General features: G+C 42.5%; 1 protein-coding gene across 2 annotated transcripts in view; it reads left to right on the forward strand.

Moving 5' to 3' along the window:
- The window catches only part of LRP5 (LDL receptor related protein 5), a 223,354-nt gene extending 213,772 nt beyond the window's left edge, over positions 1–9,582 (forward strand). For both annotated transcript variants that reach the window (XM_075928318.2, XM_075928319.2), the window contains exons 22-23: positions 3,103–3,197; positions 3,700–9,582. In XM_075928318.2, coding sequence (XP_075784433.2) covers positions 3,103–3,197; positions 3,700–3,961 — 357 coding nt within the window. In that variant the 3' untranslated portion in view covers positions 3,962–9,582. The remainder of the gene's footprint in view (positions 1–3,102; positions 3,198–3,699) is intronic.
- Positions 9,583–21,349: the final 11,767 nt, after the last annotated feature.

Consider the following 21,349-nt stretch of genomic DNA (forward strand, 5'->3'; position numbering starts at 1 on the left):
GACAGAACTCAGCAGTTTTGTCGACACTGGTAAACCTCATTTTACGAGGCATAACACTTTTTGTCGACAGAGTTCTGTCAACAGAAGGTGTTGTTGCTGTAGGGTTGTGTCTAGACTACAGGGTTTTGTCGACAAAGCAGCTTGCTTTGTCGACAGAACTGAATGTAGTCTTAGACGCTCTTTGTCGACAGAAGCTTTGTCGACAGTATCTGTCGACAAAACTTCTGTCAACAAAAGCGTGTAGTCTAGACGTACCCTTTGTTACACACCACTTCCTTTAGCCCCATGTTTGAGAGGGCCTCTGGAGAACAATAGAGTTCCTTGCTGAGGAGGCTGAGTGTCCTTACAGAGGGCAGGATGCCAGATTCTCTTTGGGAGCTGTTGTGCAGTCTTTGCTCAGTAAACAATCCCTTGACCCTGACACTCTGGTGAGTTAGGATCTAGTGGCTAATCCCCCAGTTTTCATTTAAGATGATAGAGAAGGTGGTGGCGAGACAACACTGAGCATCTATTTCTGATTTTCTTAATTATTCTGGCTACAGCGCAGACATAAGAGCGGTGTTGATTAATGTTCTCCTGGCAATGGATAAAGATTAGGGGCCATGTACTCATCTGGTGTAAATCAACACGGTTCCATTGAAGTCAGTGGGGCTTTACACCAGTTGAGGATTTGGCCACAGGTGTCAAATCAAGCATTATCAGTGAGAGATGCTGTCTTGTGAAGTGTTGTTGACTCAGCTGATAACTCCAGTAGGAGTGGATGGAGCTGCTCTTGGTCATGTCTCTTCTTCTATTGCTAAGCATTCCCATAGGGTACTCTCGGGCAATTGCTCTTCATCCCTTGAGATGTTCTTGTGTGGCGCGACATAAGGCTTTGTCTTTTCTCCCTTCTGGTTGGATGTGGGTGCAGGGCTGTTGGTAGGATATTGTGGTGGTACTTTCCCTCAAGTAAATACTGATGAGATGCCTCAGTTCAACGTTTAGAGCCCTGCGTGGATACGAATGTCCACCCACAGATGCAGCTCTCTGCAGGACTCTACTCCCAGCAGACATTATGGCCAATGGAGAGGATTGCGGTCCTTCGGCTCCCAGGAGCCAGCGTCCCATGCCAGCAGTGCCTCCCAGATGTGCAGCTGTACCGTGCCCAGCCCCACCCCTAGCTGTGTCTCCTGTTTGGGGTGGTACAGTGCTGACTCCTTTGGCCACAGCATCTGTTGGGATTAGAGCCCTGCAGATCAGTGGATACCAATATCTGTCTGCAGGTATCTGCATCCACAGCTAGACATTTGTATCTGCCTGGGGCTTTGTCAATGTTGAGATCACTGTGCTGGAGAAAGAACAGGTTTTTCAGATGCAACATAAAACTGAGGTCCTGGTCATTTGTGATAACTAAAGATCTTTTGGTGTTTTTAATAAGAATACAGATGTTGCTAAAACTCCTGCTCAAATAATATTTACCATTTCAGTAGAATAAATCATTCCTCATCTCCCTATTGTGCAGTGCTAAATAACTGCTGTTTTTTATGCCAGAAGTAGCTGCATTTTAGCGGTGACTGAAGTGATCCCTTACCTACTTTATTAGGGTGTGGTGGCTTAAGATGATATTCATAAATCATTTTCAGATCCGTGGATGAAAGGCAAAAAGCGTTGTTATTTTATTTTGTGTATTATTAGTGCTGAAGATCACATTTCTGTTTCCACTGACAGCAGGGAAGGAGGGATTGGTTGTATGTAAAAGGGGGTAATGAATACCTAGCAGCACATTCCCCTTTTACTGATGAATGATTTATGCATCTCACTCCCTAGGACCTGGGAGGTGAGGATGTACTCGTTAGTGTTGTTGTTCTATTGAACTATGTTAGAAAGAACATGAAAAACATGAAGTGTTACTGTTCATTTTATTCCTCTGTAATAATGAACAGACTGGAATATTAAAATAAAAATGGGGAAACGGGGGGATTCCACTGCATGCTTGTGTTAAATTTGAAGCACAATAAATGCAATTTTGAAGAGCAGAAAGGGCTGCCAACAATTAATTAGTCATTTTTGGTAGGATAGAGGAGATTTTAAGTAATCATGGCTAATAGCCTGTTCGCATTGCTGACCTTGTCAGACTGGTATGATTTAAAAAATAGTTTAAAATAAAACGCTACCAAGAAAACATGGAGTGAACTAGTCCTAGTAAATGAATTCATGCTTCTGGGTGTGGCATTGATTGGGACAGTGTAAGGGTTGAGGGTGGAAGAGGCTCCAGGCCCCATAAGTGTCCAACAAGGATTAAGCCTCTCTTATGGCCGTAAGTAAAGGAAGCTCTTGTGGTTAAGGCACTAGATGGAGAACCTAGGAAACTGGGTTCAGTTCCTGGCTCCACTATAGCCTTCCCGTGTAACACTGGACAAGTCACTTAACTTCTTAGTTAAGGAGCAGGGAACAGTAATTGCTTCTGCTGCAGGAATCAGTGGCTGAAATTCTGTGGCCTGTTCTATGCCTAGACTAGAACCCTTCTGGTTGTAAAAGAAATTCTATGAAACTACATGCATAAACAAGGAGAAGAGGCTAGACTATGGGTGAGATAATAGTGACCTGTGGGGGAGATCTTTATGCAAGTTGTATTTCCCTGGTCCAGCATCCTTGGGACCTGACCAGAGCCAGACCAGGGGAGGTCAATTTCAGCCCCTCTGATGGCTGGGGGGCCATCATTAACTGAGCGGAGACTGCGAGGGGCACTCAGGGGTAGAGGCAGGAAGGCTCTGGCGCATCGAGTCCCACAGCTGCCAGCCTGCATTCTAAGTCTTCAGCCACAGGGCTCCGCAGCCAGACAACCTCTTCCCCTGAACATCCCCTGTCCCTGCTACTCCCGGAGCTTGAGTGCAACGAGCTATTTGCAATGCGCCACAAGCTCTGGGAGAGCAGGGGCGGAGTTGCTAAGCGCAGGGCCTGGTTTTTCCCTGGGAGCACCCACGGGGATGCTTGACCACAGATGTTGCCGTTGATGGAAGTCTGGTCGACAGAGGTCCAACCTGTATTTTTGTTCTCTATGTATATATTGTTCCGTCATAAATTAAACTGAACCTCTGCCTTGTTTGTTTTCAACATTCACAGATTTTGAATCCGCCTCCTTCCCCAGCCACTGATCGCTCCTTATATAACACCGAGATGTTCTATTCCTCAAACATTCCTTCAACAAGATCTTACAGGTACAGATCAGAGAGAAAGTTTGGCATTTTCGTGGGTTGAGGTCTCTTTGGTTTTGTATCTAGGAGAAAAAAAAATCTTGTTCAAAGATTTACATTTTAAAGGGAAAACAGGGGGTTATGTTTTTCCCTCTTCGATTAAATGGCACGTCAGACTGTGGCTACTCTTGTTACTATATTAAACATCTGCTTTATTTGCTCTAATACAACTGTTTGTTTCTTAAAAATTAAAACGTGTATGATTTGTTGGGGAATTAGAAATGGGATCTAAAGATTTTCACTGGTAAAATACTCTTTATCAGCTGATCGCTGTTCAGCATTATGAGTAAAGTGAGATACGTGATCCAAGTTTGTGGCACCTAATTCCCTTTGCTCCTTTGAAAATCCCATTTTGGGGACTTTTTAGGGACTTCACTCAAGCACCTTTTACCTGCATTTCAAATTAATGTAAAGTATTTTTTAAGATATATGAACACTACTAACACTGAGCTGTTAACTTTTTCAGACCTTACCTTATACGAGGAATAGCTCCACCCACGACACCATGCAGCACAGATGTGTGTGACAGCGATTACACCACAAGCCGGTGGAAGGCCAACAAATACTACATAGATTTAAATTCAGACTCAGACCCTTATCCCCCTCCCCCCACACCTCGCAGCCAGTATATGTCAGCAGAAGAAAGCTGCCCTCCATCTCCAGCCACAGAGCGAAGCTACTTTCATCTTTATCCCCCTCCACCATCTCCTTGTACAGACTCCTCATGACCTTAGCAGAAGGAACTTGTGTTTTACTGTAAATATTTTTAAATATGAACAAAGATTAAAATATATATATTTTATAATTTTAAAAATAAATAGGGGTGGGAATTTTAAAAAAAGAAAATGTGAATAAAAGTGGATAGGGTGGGGCTGTGAAAATGTGTACAGTGGAAGAATATTTATAAATTTGATTTTTTTTTAATTTAATGTCCATTCTTTTGTGCCATAATTGCCTTTTTTTTAATTGAAGTCAGGAAACTGACTTGACCACCAAGGGTTTGGGGGGTGGGAAGAAGATGTTGAGCCTTTGTGGGTTTTTTACAGTCACTTTTTTATCCTGTAAAATGCATGTCAATGTGAGGAAAAAAAAAGAAAAGAGTCCTGAAAGGGGCATGCTAAAGAAGCTAAATGACAAAAATTTAAGGTCTCTTGAAAAAGAAGAACAAAAGAAAACAAAACCAGTTCTGTTTCAAAAATAATTTGTTCACGGCCAAAAAATTAATTACCAAATTATATTTTTTTTAGAAAGTTGAATTTTAAAAAACCTAAACCAAAAAAAACCCTCTCTCCTGAATGTTCCAATTTGCAAATGAGTCAGTTGCTTTCCAGATGATCTCATGTGCTAAAAGAGGCATGGATTTTGAAGCTTATACTCTGTTCACTCAGCACTAGTCACTCTTGTCAGTTTAACGTGATGACATAAGCCCCTCCATCATTCCCTAGCAGCCACATCACTGTAGGTGGGCATGTGACCACAGAGCCATTCCCAGAGAAATTGTAGGGGTCAGCCAGGAAAGATCTGTTACAGCTAGTCAGTCTCCTCCTTCCTGAAAAATGGCAGCAGTTCTGTCACCTTTTTCCTGAAGTCTGGAATTTATAGTCTGTTCTGTATATGTAGCTCCTGCCCCTGTATTTAGCTTAGTGAATTCCTCTGGTTCCAGATGTCCGCATCCCTTAGTGGGGTGTTCCAATGACATGTCAGCTCATATTTTTTTCAATAGGAAAGTTTTAAGATTAAAGGTGTGGGAAACTAACAAAACAAAAAAACACCCCACATACGTGTAATTTAGTCAGGGTTGCTGGCAGTGAGTTTAATTTAAAAGTCAGCAAAAATATTTTTATTTGTTTTGTTTTTTTAATTAACTCTCATATTGTAGAGACTGCCAAGAAAATACCACAAAAGAGATCTGTTTCAGGCATTTAACACATAGCACTTAACAAGATAATAGCTGAGCAGTTATCAGTCCCTTTTACAAAACTTAACAGACATGGACTAAATGTGAATTAAACTCCTTGCTATAGTAAAAGGGCTCTGCCATTGCACAGCACTTTTAGAAACTGTCCTCAGGACAACATTCATAATGTGGACATGTAGTCAAGAGGAAAAAAAATGGAGATGCAGATTTGCACCTGTTTTTACAACTGCTGAAGAACAGATGCAGTTGGTCATCGTTTACAGAAATGAAACCTTTTAATTTTGGAACTCCAAATTCGATTTTTATTTTAGCAAACTTTTTTTTTAAAGCATGATTGAGATACCAAGTGAGTAAGAGGGAAGAGAATCCTCCAACTAAGAGCCAAAATTTTTCACTTGCATCCTTGGTATGGATCTACTCTTCAGCCATTCTGGTCCTGCTATATTCTCTGTTCTTCCTATCCATATGGATCCAAGAACAGACTTTTGTTCACTGTGACTGGCATTTCATTAATACTCCAAAAAAGAGCTTAGTTTGTTAGATGGGTTGTAAAATCCGTAGGCTTTCTGATTTGGATTCAGCTCACAATAGAATCTCTTTGTTTACATGGAGAAAAACAGAACAAAGTATTAGAGTTCAATTTTGCAGATCAAACCTATAATAGGGACATTGCAAAATGGATTTTTTTCCATGAATGTTCGTCGTTCTGCAGTATGTCAGGAGAGAGGAGGTCATAGTGTCTATTAACCTTAGTGGATTTTACTCACAAAAGCTCATGATATAATATATTTGTTAGTCTCTAAGGTGCCACAGGACTGCTCGTTGTTATTAACCTTAGAGTGACTCTTGGCAGATCCCTGGGAAATGGGGTGAACTATTGGCTGAATGAGAATCAAATTTCATGTCACCACATTTCACTCAACTAGATTTTAAATTTAAATCCCTGGGATATTTTATATATAATATCGCTCCTCTAAAGATGAGTTCACACCAATTGGAGACTACAGTCCAGTTACATATTATTCTCATGTTGTATTCAATTGTACATTATCATTGTACCTTATTTGTAACTACTTCATAATTTCAGTACTGCCACTTTCACAGCTCTTGCTTTAAAATATACAATGTTACATTTCCTGTGTCCTTGTGATGATGCTTGATGCAAGACTGCATGGATTTTTTTATAAACCACTGTTCATTTAAAAAAAAAGAACCACATATTTTTTAAATCTTAACCACTTTATCTGAAGGCTTATTTCCTATTATGAGGTTTGGGGTTGAGGTTAAGGAAACGGAAACTATAAAAATTTTGCTCAGACTTTGAGTTATCTTGAGGGTCAAATTCAGAACTGACTATAGGAAACATTTCTGGGTATGTATAAATAAACAAACTTACAATACTTGAAAACAGTTTTTAAATTTTAGTTGGAAGAGCGGCATTTTTACTGGTGATGACCAGTTTGCTAAGAAATTACCTTATTTTGGTGGCCAATATGTGAAACTGTGCTTTTTAGAAGTCCTGCCCTGCTCTATCATTATTATTGGCTTAGTAAACTACCCTAAAAAGAATGTTTAAACATTTTTAAATAGAAGGTAAATGTAAAGTATTTCTTCTAATTGCTCGAGACTGTACATGTTACACAGGGTTCCCACATTGGCAGTATCCTAGAAATGTCGTATTTCAATAAAAGGGGGCCCTGCTTGCTGGAAATATGGCACAGCTTGTTCCTATAAATGCACTTCCAGCCTTTTGAATTTCAGGCTCCTAGACTGAGCAAAATATGTACTGTTTTCCTCTAGATCAGACTGAGAGAACTGGAGAGAAACTGTTAAATGAAAATAACAGGTTATGGCTATTAGGTATTGACCAAGCAGAAAATAAAATGTGCGGAGTGTTTTTGGTAGTTTGTATGTCTAGTTGTATTAACCATGTGTGCCTTAGGGAAGGTGACAACAGTGTTTTTGGAGAGAGAATTCATGAATGAAGAGTTCTGCCAGAAGATGCATGTGTTTGGGTTGCCTTAGTTTGAGCAGTTGTGGTCTTAAAACAGTTTAGCCTGGTGTTTTTCATTTTCTTTTTATCATTATTATTCACTGTTGCAGTATGTTAGCACTTCATCCAGTTTAAGTTAAGACAGACCTTCGTCTGGTATGTACCTAGTAACAGGTAAAAGCTATAGTCAGTCCTGTACCATATTCAACAGACTGGTATACTAGGGAAGTAGGGAGAGACAGAGAGAGAGAGAGAGAGATTCTACACGTCTAAAAGGAACCATCTTATGTGATTGCTACACTGAGATTTGCTACTATAAAATTGTGGCTTACCAGTGAAATTACTCACATTTCAAGCCTGGCTAAGATTCATCAAGTGAGATCATGGCTTTATACTGATTCTGTTAGGTGGAGGGTGAGCAGCCAATGGCTGAGAGTCCCAGTAAAGATAAGGCCTGTAGTTCACTGATGGTTATTCATGTTTGGAAATCTTTGTTAGAGCACTAAAGAGCCAAGACATGACATAAACATGTAAATGCCAACTACCGGTGAAGTTTGCTTCGTGGTAGCATCTCATTTATTTCTTCATGTGATCCCATCTTTCTCTTTCATACTCCTGGGATAGATCTTTTTGAAAATTCCCAGTTCCAGCCCTCTGTTGTATCTAGCATTAATTTATAGACAGCATTGATCCCTCATCTGTATGGAAAGTTCCATCACCTCTCCCAGCCTTCTGTCTTCCTTTGTGTCAGCTGGTGCCTCATGCCATTTCAAGACGGGCTTGGTGCAGCCCCAAGATCTGTGGTGGACTAGTGAACATGAATGAATGGGAAGCTGGGAACAGTAACACTGCAGAGCCCCACTTTGGCCTGGTCTACACTGGAGGGGAAGGTCAATCTAAGATATACAACTCCAGCTACATTAATTGCGTAGCTAGAGTTGACATATCTTAAACCTTGTTCACACAGCGGCAGATCGATGGGAGTAAATGCTCCCATTGGCTTCCCTTTCTCCTTGCAAGGAGCAGGAGTACCAGTGCTGACAGGGGCACCTTCTGAGTTCGATTTAGCGTGTCTTCACTAGGCATGCTAAATCGAACCTTGGAAGATCGACCACAGCAGCATCAATCTTCCCTCTAGTGTAGATGTGCCCTTAGCTTGGAGTCTCATCTAGAGCCCAGTGATTGTATGAGAGAGACTTCCACTGACTTCAGTGATCAGGCCTTAAATTAGGGAGGGGAATTTTATAATACCAGAGTCTGCTGTATCAGTCCTAGTGCACGTAGCAGTGTATAATTTACCCTTCTTGTTTTCACTGAGCATTTTGAAAGGTCTCCTCTAATCTCTGTTACTTAGATGAGCCAATCCAAGTGAGTAGCTGTCCTTATAATTGGGCTACAACTGATATCCATTAATGTCAAGAAATGAAAACAGAAGGCAGGCATGTTCCCAATAATTAAAAACACACAAAGTGCTTGGCATTGAGCCCTGAATTTGAAATATAATTTTTGATGCTAGGCAGGATTGAGAGACATATTATAAATAATACCTTTATTTGGACAGAGCCTTTGTATGCAAACCACAGCCAAAAGGAGATGGTGGTTTACAGAGTCAATTATTCAACAGTTAATATATACAATTATTTTGAATCTGTTCCTCAGTAAATATTTGGCTCGAACACAAAAGAGTGAAAGAAAACTTGTCTATGAAGAGGGAAAGTGTAATTGGCTATTGAATAACCCATAGTCCTGGCTACAGAAAACTTACTGTGAGATGCCCAAGAATTGTATTGCAGCTCGTTTTCTTAGGCATTGTTAATATTCCAGCTTGTTTTCTTTTTGTTATGCTGTTAAATTAAAAACCCTTTTCTTAGGCCTTTATTCTGATTTTATTTAACAATAAGCTATCTGAAATGGATACTAATATAAACATTTTGTAGATCCTATAATTTGTTTTCTTGTTCTCCTTTCTGTAAGGGTGCATTTACACAGCACCCTAAACTCGAAATAAGATACTCAATTTGTGCTATGCAAATTGCATATCTTATTTTGAATCTATTTTGAAATAGGCTATTTTGAAATGTGGTGCATCTACACAGTGCCAAATTTCAAAATAATGCACTATTTCAAGCCATTCCTTATCCCTTGTGCAATGAATATTTCAAAATAAGAGGTGGCTTGTGTAGACATGGGGTAACTATTTTGGGACACCTCCAGTATCCCAAATTAGCAGTGCAGTGTAGACGTTCCCTAAATGGCTTGTTGTAACTAGTATTCTTTTCTTCTTTGAGACTGGCCAGCAGAGTTGTGGCATTATGGCCCCACTTGAGAAGGTTCCCAAGTAGCCCATTGCCCCTTGTTTGTGTTGTTCTAATGGTAGAATTGGTGCAAGAGTGTCTGATACAATAGTCCTGTGTGCCACTCTTCCTCCCCCCCAAAAATCCAGCAATCCCAGGTCCAAAGATCCAAAAATCTACTTCCAAACTCCCATGACAGCACCCTGCCAAATCTTAGGCCAGGTCTACACTAGACTCTGCTGCTTGGTTTAAGGTACGCAACTCCAGCTACGTAGAATAAGACTTAACTTAAGCTGAGCTTGGCAGCGTCCCCACTGCTGGAGGCCAACTGTATGCTCCCATAAACTTCTCTTACTCCTGGCAAGAGCAGGAGTACCAGCAGCTGGCAGGAGTGCCCTATGAGTTCAATTTAGCGAGTCTTACTAGACTCACTAAATCAAACTCCAAAAGATCAATTGAGGTAGCGTCACTCCATGGAGTGAAGATGCGGCCTTAAGTGGTCCACACATATTACTGAGCTATAATGACCAAGGACCTGATCCTGACAGATGTCAGTAGAAAGTTAGAGCCCTAATTCTGCACCATTGACTTCAGGGGGGCAAAAAATCAAACTCCTAATTCACTGAAGACCTCACTGATCAATCCCGAGTGGAATTTTTAGATTGACCTTCAAGTATGATGATATATCTGGATTGTGTTTTGAGAGAGAAAGCAAATTTGAATCCTAGGGTTGGTGACTGACTAGTTAATCAGTACCTTATATCAAATAAACTGAAGCACCTATATCTAGATCAGGAACATGTTCTCCTAGTGCAGTGATCTGTACTTTTTCAGGGGGGTGTTGGAGGGAGAGGTACTCTAGCTTAATTTGTAAAATATATTTGCAGAAGAACACAGCAAAGATGTACTAAAGTATTTGGTCGCAATTACAAACAAAATAATTGTGATATCAAATGGAATATATCAGTCTAACAGAATAAAATATAATTACTTAAAGTAGGAGCAGCACTTTGATGTTACACATGAAATTTGGAAGGCATTGTAAAGAGAAATTTAACCCAGACAGCTTTTTTTAAATATCTTATACCGCAATTGCTGCTAATGTAAATGTACAGGAATATACAAAAAGTACCAAGAAATTTTTATGATAAAAAGAATCCCTTGCATCAAACTTTTATATTTATATTAAAATATGTATTCTGCAAAAACTTAAATAATGTAGCTTTATATTTGTATCATTTTGTAGAATTCATTGTCACAAAAGAAAACCAAACCAGCATTTAAGTGCCTTGACTTTTTTAAACAGCTCAGCATATTGACTGGGGAAAAACAAGGCCTTAGATTAAGTGTCCTGGTATCATTTGTTGATTGTGCCCCAGAGGCTAGTTTTTACAAAATGTTACATGTTCATGTAGCAATGTGCTTTTGTGCCCCATTCATTCTAAACAGACATGCCCATATTATGGAATTAAATTCAATTTGTTTTGTATTTTTTAATATGGAATCTGATAATTGATATTTTTGGAGCAAATATTTCTTAATTTGTAAAACTCTGATTTTTAATTAAATTTTTCAAAGCGAGTTTCAGCTACTTTACCCCTTTTGTAAATTTTTCATAGTTTTATATAAATAAGCAGTTATGCTATCTATTAAAATAATGTTAATTTAAACAAATGCCAATAGTTAGTTTTAGGTATTTCTTGATTAAATTAGCATTATTTTCAAATAGTCACTAAAATGATGCCATACAAATGAAGTCTTTCATCAGAAACCAATTAGTTAAAAATTGTGCAGAGTATGGTTTTCTAGCATTAACATAATGAAAAACAGCTCAAATTATCCTTTCAAAAAATTGCTTTATGTGGAAGGCTTTCGGAGCCAATAAAATCATTTAAATATTAATCACTTTCATTTCTTGACATTGCAGGTTGTGATGTTTCTTTATGATACCAATACCTTTGTTTGAAGTTGTCTATAAATAACTGTAAAGTTAACAAACTGCATTTGTATTATAGATTTTGTGGACTTGTTTTGTAATAAAATATTTTGTAAAACTGATTTGTTTGGGAGCTCCATGATCTTCTGACAAAAGTTAATCCCAGTGGGACGACTGACTGGGTTTTTACAGCTTTTGATGACCCAGCATTTGAGTGTAAAGGATAGTGTTTCTTATGTTGTATGAAATTCAAGATTCGCATTTATTACACATTAGGGCTATGTCTAGACTGCAAGCCTCTTTCGAAAGAGACTCTTTCGAAAGATACTTTCGAAAGAGCCTCTTTCGAAAGAGGCTTGCAGTCTAGATTGCATGCGGAACTTTCGAAAAAGCAAGCCGCTTTTTCGAAAGAAAGCACCCAGTGAGTCTGGATGCTCTCTTTCGAAGAAGCCCTATTTACATTCAAGAACGCCTTCTTTCGAAAGAGCACTTTCGAAAGAAGGCGTTCTTCCTCGTTCAATGAGGTTTACCGCCGTCGAAAGAAAAGCCGCATTCTTTCGATTTAATTTCGAAAGAACGCGGCTGCAGTCTAGACGCAGGTGAAGTTTTTTCGGAAAAAGGCTACTTTTCCCGAAAAAAACCCTGAGTCTGGACACAGCCTAAGTTGCGGGAGAGGACACCCAAGAAAAGTACATGCCAAAATTAGAACTGTGATTTAGCTATAATTGTGTTGAGATATACATATTCATTATGGTTTTCCTGTCAAAAGTGAACATTGATTTCTTTTTATTTTAACGTTGTACTAGTTACTTGGTATAATCTATATGCAATGATTTGATGAACTCCATTTTATAAAAAATAAAAATACAATGACCTCATCCATGAGATCAGAGGAAACCCAACTACATTCTGCAACAAAAAGAGCAGCTGTGTTTAAATCTGGCTGTAACTTGCAGGAGACTTTTGAGGGGCGGTGGAGGGAAGGAATTGTTAATGGAAAACAGCAAATTAGATTAAAAAATGTTGGGTGTTTGCCTTTTAAGCACTCTTATAAAGAAAACATTGAGGCCTCATCTATACTAAACCAGGCGGGTTGGTTTAAGGTTTATAACTCCAGCTATCCAAAATGCATATCTTATCTTAAGTTGAGCCATGGCGGCGTCCACACAGCAGTAGGCCGATGGGAGCAGCTTCCCTTACCCCTCGCAGAACAAGGTGTACTGGATACCAGCGGGAACTACCCTTAGCATTCGATTTATGGGTTTACATTAGACCCACTAAATCAAACACTAGAAGATCAACCTCCAGTGGGTCAATCTTCTTGCTAGTGTAGACATGCCCTAAAAGATTTTTTTTAAGGGGTGGGGGACTCTGCCTGATTTTTACCTGAGATAGACCAGGCATGTCAAGTTCAGTCTTCCCTAGATTTACTGGAACACATCTAGAAGGTCATAGAGATGAGAAGTGTCATACCTTAACTGAAGTGTCAGGGGTTTAAATATTAATTATGACATCCATTTTCTCAAGTGTATATTAAACATTCAAGTAAACAACATATGTAAGCTTTTTTTTTCCTTAGTTGAGTCACCTTTAAATTTCCCCTTTGATACAAAATTGAAAAGTGGTGTAAAATGGAATATACATGTTGTAACTGTGACCTAACTCAATTGTAATTATTATGATTGCAGACTGAAGAATATCACTATTAGTATTTGTGATCCCTATCCCTGTCGTCTGAGCACCTCTCAACAACTCTGAGCTAAAACTGCGATTGTTCCCAGTTTACAGGAGGAAAACAGGCACAGAGACTGTGACTTTCCCAAGATCACACATGAAGCCTGTGCAGAGTAAGGAATTAAAACCAGGTTTATTGAATCACTAACTAGTGTCAGAACCAGGGTGACATGTTTCCTGTCACCTTCTCCTGTTGCAATAAATAATAATGGGAGTTTGTATTACTTATGTATTTGGCACTAATGTGACCACTGCTTGTATAGTGTATCCAGTTCTGGTGGAATCTTCTGAATCCGATAAAGTGAGCTGCAATCCAGGAAAGTTTATGCCCTAATAAATATGTTAATCTTTAAGGTGCCGCAGGACTCCTCATTGTTTTTTCTAAAACAGACTAACACTGCTACGAAACATGGCATATGGTACTAGCACTCCTTGGGTGTGTCTAGACTACCTAGTTTTGTCGACAAAAGTGGACTTTTGTCGACAAAACAATACCAGCGTCTACACTACCGCGGAGTTCTGTCGACATAACGTCGACAGAACTCCGCGGTTTTGTCGACGCTGGTATACCTCATTTTATGAGGCATAACACTTTCTGTCGACAGAACTCTGTCGACAGAAGGTGTTATTGCCTGTAACACTGTGTCCAGACTACGGAGTTCTGTCGACAAAGCGGCTTGCTTTGTCGACAGAACTCCATGTGTCTGGACGCAAATTGTCGACGGAAGTTTTGTCGACAGTATCTGTCGACAAAACTTCCGTCGACAAAACGCGGTAGTCTAGACATACCCCTTGAGGAAGTCCTGTCTGGATCCAGTTTTCCTTGACTACCTGTCAAAGCTGGGCTTTCTCTCCAGAGATGGCAGACTAGCTGGAACATTTGACTCATCTGACTCATTCCTATGGTCAGGGTGTTAGTACTTGGACACTCCTGGCCAATGGTGGAGACGAGACCGTTCCAGAGCACCAAAATCATATCCTCTGGTGTAGTAATGTCCCTCATGAGGGCCAAGTCAAAGAGGAGGGCAGACTGAAAATGAGAGAGTAAGATAACCTCTGCTGCTGGATGTATCTCCATAAGTCCCAGTGGCTCTAGCATTTGAGATCCTGGTTCCGGCACACGCTGGGAGGTAGTCCAATCCTTGGATGAACAAGCTGCATGAGCAGTTCCTGGACACAGAAGATGACAGTCCTTGTGTTTTGGAGCCTGTGCTACCTACGGAATCAAAAAATCTTTCTTCTTGTGTGCTTTATTCTCCCACCTGGCAGTTTCCAGCAGTGCTGGTCTCTTAGGATCCATGCACAAACACTCATCCAACCTTAGAATCATAGAACACTAGAACTGGAAGGGCCCTTGAGAGGACATCAAGTAGAGTCTCTTGCCCTCACTGCAGGACCCAGTACTGTCTAGACCATCCCTGACAGGTGTTTGTCTAACCTGCTCTTAAATATCTCCAGAGATGGAGATTCCACAACCTCCCTAGGGAACTTATTCCAGTGTTTAACCACTCTGGCAGGAAGTTTTTCCTAATGTCCAACCTAAACCTTGCTGCAGTTTAAGACCATTACTACTTGTCCTATCCTCTGAGGCCAAGGATAACAATTTGTCTCCCTCCTCCTTGTGACATCCTTTTAGATACCTGAAAACTGCTATCATGTCCCCCCTCAGTCTTCTCCTTTCCAAACTGAACAAGCCCAATTCTTCTAGTCGTCCTTCATAGGTCATTTTCTCTAGACCTTTAATCATTCTTGTTTCTCTTCTCTGGACCGTCTCCATGATGGACTCAGCAAAGGATTGTGTCTCTTATGGACAGACCCAGGCAGGGATCTGTCTTTGTGACCATGAGATTGTACTCCAGTTCCTTGGGAAGCCCTGGAGAACGAGCCCATGGCCTTAGGCGCTGCAGAAGTTCCTCCGAAGTTTGTGCTCGGAGGGCTGCTGCTTGCCGATGAAGGCTGAAGTACTGGAGCGGGGGATGGGTGTGTTCTCCTGACCCACATTACAGTGAGACCTCATAGCCTTCTCCAAAAGATGTTTCCTTACATGAAAGTAATGAGATTCATGAGTTCTTCGTGGAAACAAGCTACAAGGTATGGTACAAGGTATGGTACAAGGTACATTTTGCAGAGAGATGGATTCACTGCTTGGGTGAGACAATGTGAGTCATGCATAGGAAAGGAGCAAGGGTGGAAGATACAGTACTTGAACACTGGGACTCAGGAAGTAGTCCCAGAATATGGGGAAGGAGTCCCAGTAGGGCATAAATTAGTTATTCTAACTATATTAATATAAAAGCTATAAAGAAGAGCAAAATTAGTTCTGCCAACTATAGTCATATAAAAGCTATGATGTATAAAAATATTATTATACAAAGCTATTTACAGGTTCTACAAGGGGTTAGGTTGGTTGAACTGCATCATCCAGGGGTGTGCCTTTCACATTCCTGAACTACATAATTATGCTGACCTAATTTGCTAGTGCAGATTGGGCCTCGGGCTTTTTCTTCTAGTGGACAAAACTAGAGAAGTTTTGGGTGGGAATCCCTTTCCTCACACTGAGTCCCAATGCCATCATCATTACTGACGGCACCCTCTTGGGTCGGGGGTGCTCAAATGGGAGATCATATAGCACAAGATGTCTGGACTATATAGGAATCCAGACAGTGTAACAACTTACTAGAATTCCAGGTGGTGAAATGAGCCTGTGGTACTTTCCTTCCACTCATCCAATCCAGTCATTGCCAGACAACAGTAGACAACATGACAGTAGCATTTATATAAAGAAGCTGGAGGAGTAAGGTCTCTCCTGCGCATAGAGGCAGTCACCCTCTGGAAGTAGGGATCCAGGATGGCTGAGGCACCATGAGCAACATATTTACCAGGGGTGCAAAATTTCTTAAGAGACTGCCGGAGCAGATATTTTCCTGCAAATCCTCTATGGAGATTCACCATTCAATTTTTGGCAATGTCTTTGCCCAATGTGGAAAGCTAGCCAGAGATCTTCCCACTTCATAGGAGAACAAAAAACTTTGGTACCACTCGAGAGCAGCCATGGGGAGACTTGCCTGCATTCTCTAAAGCTACATCTACACTACAAGTTTTCTTGGCAAAAAATATGCTAATGAGGGGCTCATTTGCATGAGTCACTATCTCATTTGCATATTTTTTGCCGATCCGTTTTTGCGCTAGGGGTTTTTTCACAAAAACAATCAGTGTGGTAGTTTTCTTTTTGCACAAAAACCCCTCTTCCCGCAAGATCCTTATGCCCCAAAAAAGGAGGTATATTGATCTTGCGGAAAAAGGGGGTTTTGCACAAAAAGAAAACGACCACACTGCTTGTTTTTGTGAAAAAACCCCTAGCGCAAAAATGGATTGGCAGAAAATATGCAAATGAGATCATGACTCATGCAAATGAGGCCTCTTTAGCATATTTTTTGCTGAGAAAACTTGTAGTGTAGACGTAGCCTTAAAGTCTGAAGAGTTTTGTCCTTTTACTTGTAAACATATAGGATGTTAGAAAAACACCTAAACTATGTTTTTCCACAACAGAGCAATCAGTGGCTCAACCTATATGTTGACACCACCACAAAGGAGTTTGGGGTAAGATGGGTGAAGAGGTAGTTGTGGTCCCTTGCTGAGACAAAATACTTCCTCTCAGCCCTTCGGGAGACGCAAAAGACCCCTAGCAAGGGCTAGGTAGCTCACCACATCAAATTGGGTGTCTGCTGACTCCTTGAACTCCTCTGCCTGGTGGCTCAGATTAGTTGTCACCTCCTGATGTGCTTTGGCATTCTCCTGCAGTACTAGGTGCCAGGGGGCTTGCAATGACCTTCTGCGGGGAGGCCAAAGTGGATGCTGGTGCCACAAAATCTGTCTCCTCCTCCTGCAGGGCAAACTGCTGGCTTGCTGAGTCTCCTGGCACGGAGACGGACCCTTCATAGAGGTTTGCCCATTTTTGGGGGATAAGCGCTTGGAGGTTGATGGCCACTCTGAGATCCCTGAGGTCAAGTGTGCTGGCTGGGTGGGTTCCAGGGAACCAGGACATTGGCCACTGCCATTGTGGCTATCCTGAACAGTGCGGCTTCATGGGCAGAGATGATACCACTGGTGCTGGGACTTGACCCAGATGAGGGACTCCTGCTCTGTTTCAGCCTCTGAGACTTCCTCCTCAGTATCCCAGCGCCTGATATTGGAGAACCTCTGAGTGTCCGGCGAGAGATGTGGGCCTAAGAGGATCTGTCTGAACAGGATGAGTCTCTATCTCGGGACATAGGAGAGTAGCATGGACTGGCAGGTCAGTAATAGGAAACCAGAGGTCGATGCCTCCCAATGCTCACTTGGTGCCTGGAACCAGAATAGGTGCTGGACTTGTGACCCAAAGATCTCCTAGCTCAGGAAGATTGATGGGATGGAGATCAGTGCTGACCTGACGAAGATCGATGGCATTGGTGGACCGAGTGGTCCCGGGAACAGTACTCAGGTCTCTGAGTGAATGGGGACCAATTCCAATGTGTCCTAAAAAGAGGCCTAGGTTTCCAGCAGGGCTCCAATGACTGTTGCCCCGAGTCCTGCCTCCTGCGCCCAGAATCGGGGAAACAAAAGGGCACTTGTGAAGCCTCTCTCCCATTATTCGAGGCCTGAAGGCTGTGCATCAGGGAGCGCTGGCAGGACAGTACCTTGGAAGGAGACTGGGACTGGCTGGGATGGAGATGCCTGCACTGGGCCCAACATGGGCTTGCTCCAGACCATGCTACCACCTGAATAGGTGCCACCTGCATCAGCAAGGCTAAGATGTCCTGTGCTGCCCAAAAGGCCTCTGGTGTAGACTGTTCCTCCGCATGCTGGAGGTGTTCATGCCTACTTGACATCACTGGAGCGGAATGGGAATGGAGAGAGTTGGGGAGCTACCTGCCACAGGTCTGATCTGACCTTTTATCTTCCCCTTGCCTTTGTGGGACATTGGGGAGCGCCCCCTCACTGGGGTTTTCCTCTTCTGTGCCAGAGACTGCTGGGGGCGGGGACTGCGCTGAACTGAGGAAGCCACCAATGGAGTGGGGCTTCTATAGAGCCAAGGAGATAAGGATAGAACAGACGGTTGTGGTTGCAATCCCTGATCCAAGCAAAGAGAATAGGGAGCCATTCAGGGAAGGCGCAGTAAGGCCTGAGAGCAATAGAGCTGAGCTGCTGGTTTGAGGGTCCTTTGAAACCTGGTATAAAGGGCAGGCCCGGATTCACCTGCCAGCCACGGTGGGAGTGGCACAATCAGCACAGCAGAGGCTGCCTCAGACTCTGATAATACCCTGGGCGGCTAAAGGAATGAGTTGGCTAAAGGGCTAATCCATGAAGGAGAAGCATTGAAGGGCTGGAATAACGGGAGAATAGCCACAGAGTGAGTGACTCGGACGATGTGCCTAGCGACCACAGGGAGAGGCATGGAGTGTGGCAGGCTAATTCCCCAGCTGAGCCACAAGGAGGCGCCACTGAGCAGCCTGTGACTTCCTCTGTGATGGTGTTCTCATTAGCTATCTAACAGCTGAATAAAGTTGGAGCAGGTCAGCATTTGGAAAGGAGGATCCTCAACAAAAAAGGAATAGGAGGATGGCAGTGATTTAACAGGCTCTCAGAGCCAGAGTCAGTATTGCCCAACCCAGGTCGCTGTTGGTGATTGCTGTTTCAAATGCTCTCCCTATGTAATCTGAGCAAAGCTTGTCCAGCCTTGCTGAAATGCCAACAGAAAATTACTATGCTCACAATGTAGCAGAAATGAGTACTCATTTGTGATAAATGGATGGGTTTCAAAACAACTTTGCCAACTGGCTGCCTCTCTCTTCACTATGATTTATGAAGATGAGCGGAATGATCAACATATACATAAACAGCAAAGCCAGTTTATGGCAATTCACAGTTCTGTTCCCCAACACATGGCCTTCCCACTGGGTTACAGCATTTAAGAGCACACATTTCTGGGTAGTTTGCTGCTATCCTGTTCTTTCAGGAAGATTCCAGGGTCAAAAGCTGTGATGTCTTGGGATAACTTGGACTTTAGAAAACCCAAGATGGTACAATTCACTGCCATAAAAAGTTCCCTCTTGTTCTTGGATGGGTAATTTCATTTCTAATAAGAGATCCATAATCCTGGGACTTTCAATGCCCTAACTCATATTTTACTGCATTGTCTCCCCCCATGTCTCCTCTAATGCTTAGGCCAGATCTACAATAGAAACATTTACCGGAATAGTAATGCTGGTTAGCTGGTGTGAGTGTGACATTTATTTACCAGCCAAAGTCCTAATGCAGACAGGGATATTACCAGAATAATCTGACTTCGCTTCTATCTCACAGCTCATTCGCTAAACCAAAATAAGCTTGCTTGCAGGCTGTGTTCCGCTCTTGCAATTTGTGATTGCATCTGGAAATCATTTTCCTCATGCGGCCTGTTTGCTTGGCTTGTCGCTAGCAGGAAACAGGACAGCATCTGACCTGCCCGCCATTGCCTGTGGACAGTTCTTCCCTTCGGTCTGGAATTTCCTCTGCTCCATTGGTTCTTTCCTAGGGAAGACATCCACATTAGACTTGCCCTTTTGTTCACAGCAGTAGCGGGGTATCTCCACAAGCTCCTGGTCTTCAAACAGCTTTGGCTGGTGGTAGGTGTCTTTCGATGCCACTGAAGGTAGATTTATGCTTGGATGTCCTTGGTAGGAATTTGGGAACCCGGTAGAGTTAGTTAAGCTCTGGTTATCTGAGTTCTTGAGTGACAAGTAGTGACAGGCCCCAAGGAACAAAATGGGCATCCCAAACACCACAATTTCAGCTATGTTCCCCTGTGGAGTTTTGATTCAAGTCTACCTCTAACCACAAGTGAAAACAACTTTGCTGGCCTGGCCATTTGGGTGGGATGCAGGACAAGAGTAGCAGGGGTCAGGCTTGAGGTGCCTTGACAGAACAGTGTGAGGAGGAGAGCAGGGCTGGAACAGCAGGGGGTGCTAGAGGGCTGTAGAATTAGAGCTATGGTTGGGTGGTTGCATGCAGTTCATCTGTGTTAGGCCTGCTCTAGTCTGCTCTATTTTTAACTCAGTTGCACAAGCACCAGATTTAGCCAAATAAGAAGTCTAGAGACTGTCCAAGGCTGGGAGCTTCACTGCTGCAGTAACTGTCCCATCTTGAAAACCTGGCAAACGGCCACTCCCTCCTCAAGAGGATTGGGATTCAAATTTACATTTAGTGTGTTCTGCTGCACAGGCCCTGTGTGTTGTTCCGACTGCTGAAGCGATTGGACACATACTTCTTATAAAGCACAGCAGAGCTGGAAGTGATTGTAAACAGCCCCATATCCTGCATCTGTGGGGTAGGCCCAGCCTCTTCTGACTCACCCAATCCAAGAGAAGACATAAATAACCAGAGCCATATCTGTTCCTGGCCTCTCTGTTGAGATAGGTGTTCACCCCAGTGAGCTGTTTTCCTACTACATCTGTCACCAGCTCATGCCATAAATCCACCTTCGCTGCAGAGGGCTAATAGATATCAGCAACAAATCAATATGGGCAAAGCCCTAAAGTTTGGTTTGACTGCTTGAATGTTAAACTCATACAAAGAGGATGTTTCCTGCCCGTTTTCTCCCTTCATTCTACTCTTCTTACTCTCATCTGCCAATTTAAACAGATGTCTTTGACCCACATCTGGTCTCTCTCTACAACAACTCTTCCCTCCGGCTCCCCTACCTTTAGGGCTGTTGCATCCAGAGAAGAGGAGAGTCCTTGAATCTAATTGACTCTGCCTACGTCTCAGTCTTCCTGGATCATATTTGTTTGGAACAAATGTTGACCACCAACGAGCTTGAACATGCTCAGACCTGGCAATGGTGCTGCAGTAACAAGGCAGGCCACACTTGTACTAATTAGGGATGCAAAATCCCAATTAATCAGTTAACTGGTTAAATGGTAGGTCAACCTAATGTTTAACCAGTTAACTGACTAAGCAGGATCCTAGCCCTGGGGCTGTTGTCGCTGCTGGCAGCAGGAGACTCCGGGTACTGTGGCTGTGGCTGCCACTGGTGGTAGGAAGCTCCAGTCCTGGGACTGCCACTGCAGGTGGTGGCAGGAGGCTCCTGGGCAGAGTCTCCCAGTCCCAGGGCTGCTGTCACCACTGGCAGCAGGAGGCTCCCAACCCCACCCACCCACAGCCGGCCGCAAAAAGGGGATTGCACCTGGGCACCAATTAACCAGCACCCGGTAAGCATCATCC

This window comes from Pelodiscus sinensis, chromosome 5, assembly GCF_052426305.1.
Source record: "Pelodiscus sinensis isolate ZL-2025 chromosome 5, ASM5242630v1, whole genome shotgun sequence".
Lineage (NCBI taxonomy): Eukaryota > Metazoa > Chordata > Testudines > Trionychidae > Pelodiscus > Pelodiscus sinensis.